The 6,145-nt window shown below is 44.3% G+C and overlaps 1 protein-coding gene across 1 annotated transcript in view; it reads right to left on the bottom strand.

Moving 5' to 3' along the window:
- SH2D7 (SH2 domain containing 7) overlaps positions 1 to 687 on the bottom strand; it is a 5,842-nt gene extending 5,155 nt beyond the window's left edge. Inside the window, exon 1 of the mRNA XM_069071549.1 lies at positions 445 to 687. Coding sequence (XP_068927650.1) covers positions 445 to 687 — 243 coding nt within the window. The remainder of the gene's footprint in view (positions 1 to 444) is intronic.
- Positions 688 to 6,145: the final 5,458 nt, after the last annotated feature.

Raw genomic sequence — 6,145 nt, 5'->3', positions numbered from 1 at the left:
CCAAACTGGTTTATTTACCCATTCTCATTCCATGCTTTCCCTACATTCCAGCCAAACTGGCTGATTTTCCCATTCTCATTCCATGATTTCCCACTTCTATAACCTTGCTCATGTTGTCCCCTTGTGGTGGCCTCCAGGATCCCCATCTCCCGGAAGAGATGTATCCACTTCTGCCCCAGGTGAAATCTCTCCCTTCCTTCAAGGTCCAATTTAGATGCCAACTGCTCCCCCAAGGTCAATCCCATCCTGCCCCCACCCCAGCTAGATTTCACCCTCCCTTTGCACTTACTGGGTTCATGTGTTCTCTCCCTGATTCTTAGCTCTCCAAGGGCAGGACCTGTGTCTCCTCAACCCTTGCACCCTTACAGCATCCATCTCAGGATGCTGCCCACCGTGGGCACTTGGTACATTTGTCTGATATGTTGGATGGGAAACTCAGCATACCGGAGGGCAGGCGGTGGTGAGGCTCTCCCCAAAGGGCTCTATCTTTGCTCCCTGGTAGTAGCTGATGAGGGCGGTGAGCGTGGGGTGGTCGCAGGTGTCCCCAGAGATGATGTACCTTCGGTTCTGAAGCTGACTGATCACAAAGTGCCGGCAACGGTCATAACCTCTGCAAAGCAACAAGACACAGAATCTCAGAGCCAGAGGATCTAGAATCAGAGGAAACCTTAGAAATGCTCCAGGCATTCATTTTATTCATTCACTCTTCAAGTACTGATTAAGAATCAAGGATGTACCAGCCATTGTGCTATGGGCTAGTGATACAAGAACAAAAATGAAAGCCCCTGCCCTCAGGGGCACTTATGTTCTACGGGAGAAAGACATCTCAGCTGGGGATAAGTAAATAGCAGTTATGTGCAAAACAAATACAAAAAAAAAAATTGGGGGGTGGAGCATTTGAACAGAATCTGGAAGGAAGCAAGGAATTCTAGGCCAACACGCTGTGCTTCCAACCCATTTTACAGAAGAGGAAAAAGATGCTTTGATTCTGTAGGCTGGTAGACTCTGCATTTCTCTGCAGATCCGTGTTAGATGACCTGAAAAGCTTGCCCAGGAAGCCACAGCTCACCAGAACCAAAGGCTAATTCATGGCTTTGTGGGGGGTGGGGGTGGGGGGTGGAGGTCTTACCTGTAGGAGAGGATGTAGCCCATAGCCTTGTCACTCAATCTGATGAGAAAGCAGCCAACAGGTTTGTCTCTAAGCAGTTCTTCAGCTTGCCTGGTGGGAGGAAATGCCTTTGGACCTGACCACCTCCTCCTCACCTCTGACCTACTCATAGACCATTTTCCTTTGTTATTTAAGCCTTCTAGGATTTCAAAACATCTTTTACTTGTGTTTCCTAATTGAGTCACTCACTCCTGTTGAGTAACTGACAACATCCAACTACCTTAAACGAATTGTTAATTATTCTTGGTTCTCCCTGGGATGCCTGCCACGAATTACACCGATGCAGACATCCACGTCCCAACACCCCACTTCTGGCACTCTGCTTTGAGGTCCTTCTCCAGCAGTGGGGATGAGGGGACCTTATTTTCTCACCCCATTCCTCCATAGAACAAAATGATGTACTAGGGAGACATCAGGCTGAGGTAAGGACTTCTCTATGGCCAGAAATAGAGGATAGATTTATCTCTGTAGTTTGGGGCCAGGGATGATGCCAAGGTTAATCTATTTGCTTGGTATATAATCAGAGGCCAAGGTCAGTTTATATAGCTGGTGTGGCTGGAGTTGGAGGTGGGGGGTGGGGAAGCCTGGAACTTTAAAACTGTGCAAAACTTATAGAGTCAAGGAGAGACTGAATCCGGGTCATGGGCTATTTACTCTAAGCCAGTGGTCTCAAAGGTAGTTTCATATTTGTTTGACCTTATAGCCCACATCTATTTGCTTCACTTCCAGCTCAATCTTTGTTTCTTTTCACAAAGATTTTAAAATTTGATTACATTAGCTATACACATGGACAAAGGAGGGCATAATATGCCTGGGGGGAGGAGGGGGTGGGCTGTAAAATGATCCTGCCGGCAGGGAGGGATGTACTGGTATATGCTTAAGAACTGCTTCTCCAGGGGAAACAGATATAAGCAGGACACACTTTCAAGTTCAATTCGCATTGTTAATATTTTCCCCATCTTTTCTTAAGTCTTGAATCAAGCCCTGATATGTTTCATCTGCCAATCTCTGAATTGGAAACAGTCACACCAAAAATTTAACAACTGGTCATAGGCTTGTGGGTTGGGGGTTTTAGATTCCTGTTCTAATATGGCGCTGATGAATTACCAAGGCTCCAGCCAAAGGCGAGTCGGGAGATATTGAATGATTGCAATCGATGGGATTTCTGCATGATCCTCCTTCAAGGACCTCACATGATCACTTTCCCCATCTTTCCTGATCTGCGGCATCTGCAGCTGTGCCCACATAATGCCAAAATATTTGGATGAACAGTGAAATATTCTGGCCGTCTTCTAGATTTTGAAATTGTGTGAAATAATGTGGTAGAATAGATTGAGCGTTGGGTTTGGTGCCAGGGACCTGGATTCCAAATGTGGTTCTGTCATTTACCTATTTTGGGCAAGTCACTAGATCTCCTTAGGCCTCAGTTTCCTCCTCTCTAAAAGGGGGAGGAGGTGGGTCTACATGGCCTCTGAGTCGACTTCGTAGGTAGTATCTATGATACTATCAACAATATTGATTGACTGATTCTTTTGTTTGTTGCTTCATCCATCCATCTATCCCTTCATTCAGGGCCTTCTTACATTAGGCAATCTCTACATTGCTGGGAATTCACTTCACGTGGATGGCCCGGATGTTGTTGACTCATCAAAAAGCCAGAAAAATAGAATTATAGTTTAGAACCAAAGGGCTCCCAGATTTCTGTCATGGAACCTTTTGGCACTCTGGAGAAACCTACAAAACCTTTACTAAAGTAAAGTTTTTTTAAATTTATCAAATAAAATACATGGGACAAAGGAAATAAATTACTTGGAAATATCTCTAACACACATAAAAGTTCATAGACCCCCAGGTTAAGAACCTATTATTTTTCTAGATCAATTTCCTAATTTTACAAATGAGGAAACTGAGGCCCAGAGATGCTTAAATTATTTGTCCAAGATCACACAGTTAGTAAATGGCCAAGCCAGAATTTGAACCCCAGTCCTTTGACCCCAAATCTAGCCCTCCATCTTTTTTGGATAAGAAGAGCAGCTCATAGAGGGTGTCTGCCTTGTGGCAGCTGGCTTATGTGAAGGCCCCTACCTACCCTCTCTATTTTAGCAATCCTTTTCAAACACAAACGCCAACACTTTTACCTTCCCTCCATTTGTCCCCTTCTGTTTGTCCATAGGATGATAAATAATATTAATGTCCTTTCCCCACCTTCCCCAAGTCTCTGCTTGTTTTAAGCAAAGCAAGGGACAATTTGTAGGATCGAGAGGACTTTAGAAATCATCTACCCTCCCCTCATTTTGCAGATGAAGAAACAGACCCAGAGAAGGGATTTCCCTAAGAGCACAGGAGGCAGTAGCTAAGCCAGATTCTAACCTATAGAGTTCCTGCTAACAAATCCATTGCTCTCCCCCTCACTTCTCCCAAACCACCTCTCCAATCCTTCAGGCCCTATACATCCCTAAATATAAATAATATATTACATACTGTGATAATATAATATATTATGATAATAAATAATATATTGTACAATATAAGCAATATTGTATAATATAAATAAGGCAACGACACATTTGTCTCATTAGATGACTCAAAAACCATGCCTGGTCACCAGTCTGCCCCCCTCTGTGGTCAAGGGAGGTGTGGAACCCCCCAGACAAGCCCATTTCCCATGCTAGCCAGGAGAGCCAAGCTTACTTTCTTGTAATGAATCCATGGAACCACTCAGGTAAAGTGCCATCTTGTAATATGAGGGGTGCCTGTGTCTCCATAAACCATTTGATAGCAATGTCTTTGAGCACGCCCATGGCCTGGCTTTCTTTGTCTTCGGGGATCACCCCCTTCTCTGGCTCTGAAGGCCTCGTCCTGTCCTCCATCCAGTCGCCAGGTGCCCTGGGACATCTGAAAGGGGATGGTTGATGAGAGAGAATTCCCACTTCTATTTTTCAGTCCCGGTTACCAAGCTCTCTATATCCTGGAGGAGGGCTCATTTGCTTAATCCTGACTTCCTTTCCAGCTAACTGGCAGAGCACAGATGCTCTTATTGATACCCAGACTGCTGACGGTTTCCACTCTGATGACAGCAGACACAGGTGGAGGAACTAGGTAATTTCAGAGAGAGAGACTCTTTCGTCACTTCTCGTTGGGACTAAATCCATGAGAGGAAATACTGTCTATTGAAAAGATAAGAAGAACTGCATTGGAGTGTTGCTGACAGTTATTAGACATGCTCCCCCTCCCCTCCCCCGGCCTGGCATCAAGCCATTTTACTTCTCTAGGCCTCAGTTTCCTCATCTGTACAATGGGGACAATAACTCTTAATAGAAAAAAGTTTCTCTATTGAAAAACTGCTGTCTTTTGTTTTTATATCCCTTTCATTTACATATACCTTCCCTCTCCTCTACCCAGAGATCCTTTCCTTATAATCAAGAATATGAAAGAAGAAAAAAAAAACATTTCAGCAAAATTTACCAATACATCAACCAGGCTTGATAATTCTGCATTCCCAAGTCCCCAAAAGTAGGTGTAAGGACAGATAGACCCCCAAATAATCTCATTATGCACAAATGATGGGGCAGCTAGGTGGCGCCATAGTGCAGAGTAGAAAGAGTGAAGGCATGGAGTTAGGAAGACTCCATGAGTTCAAATCCAACCTTGGATGCCTACTAGCTGTGTGACTCTGGGCAAATCATTTAACTCTATTTGCCTCCGTTATCTTATCTGTAAAATGGAGAAGGAAACACCACAAAAAGAGGTCTTGGCCACTTGGGAATCACGGCAAGATCATAACCAGACAAACAGCAAACCACACTGGTCCTCTAACCTTGACTTTCAAAGAACCCACCCCCTCTCCAGTCAGTCCATCTCATTTAGGGATGTATTTGCTGTTTTCCCCTAGAATGTAAGCTCCCAAAACAACTCCACTTTGGGGTGTCTTTAATTTTTCGAATGTTCTTTATATTTCAATATAAAAAAGCAAAACCTGTTTTTCTGCCTCTCCCCCCGCACCATGTCCCTCATCCTTCATCTCTACCTTTCACTCCTTCAGTCATCCCCCAATTATCCCATGTAGGACTACGTTGCTAAATATTTAACAATCAGCTTTCAGGGGGTTGGAGGAAGTACTCATGGCATACTTTAAAATGTATTCTCATGATTAACATTTTCTTCATCACTTTCTTAAGCCTGGACAATCAACAAAACAATAAGTCAAGTCCTGATTTGTTGCATTTGACAATCTCCAAGGTATAAATGCTCACATTAAAAATTTAACAATCAGCTTTCTAGAGCAGGAACCTGGTCCAACAAATCCCTGAGTGTCCCTTCCTCTTCCCCACAGCTCATTCCTTTGTTCTAGTATCCCTCCCTCACCTTCTCCTCCATCCTAAAATAGAGCACAAAATAAAAGTTATAGGGAGAGCACAGTGAGAGATAAGGGGGGGGGGGGAAATCAACTGGAAGAGTCCTCAAAAGTCATTTGGTCCAATTCTTCCTTTTTACAGATGAGGAAACTGAGGCCCAGAGAGTTGAAGTGGTTTCTTGCCCAAAGTCACATAGGTAGGAAATGTTAGGGGTTGGATTTGAGCCCAGGTGCTTTGACTCAGGAGCTGGTGCTCTACCCACGGTATGAAGACACCTGGTTGAGGGGAGGAAGAGGAGATCCAGGGGACAGTGGGACACATAGGTAGAGACGTCTGACAACAAGGAATCACAGTGATACATTGGCTTAAAAAAAGCAAGTACTTGATGTACATCTCACCCAGTCAGGCAGAGGCTACAGGCAATACGCCCATTACGAAGATGAGGAGACTCAGCTGAAGAGAAGAGATTCACATATCTTGTAAGTAATAGAGCTGAGAGGTGAACCTATGTCCTCCTGACCCCAGGTCCAGCATGCTTAGTTACTAAATCACCCTGGAGATGTGGGATGGAATATTTCAAAGACCCTGGAGATGTGGGATGGGATACTTCAAAGACCCTGGA

Source organism: Petaurus breviceps, unplaced genomic scaffold (assembly GCF_028583685.1).
Source record: "Petaurus breviceps papuanus isolate PSGF00001 unplaced genomic scaffold, PetGlider_PUasm1.0 90825, whole genome shotgun sequence".
Taxonomy (NCBI): domain Eukaryota; kingdom Metazoa; phylum Chordata; class Mammalia; order Diprotodontia; family Petauridae; genus Petaurus; species Petaurus breviceps.
This window is presented reverse-complemented; position numbering and strand designations above follow the sequence as displayed.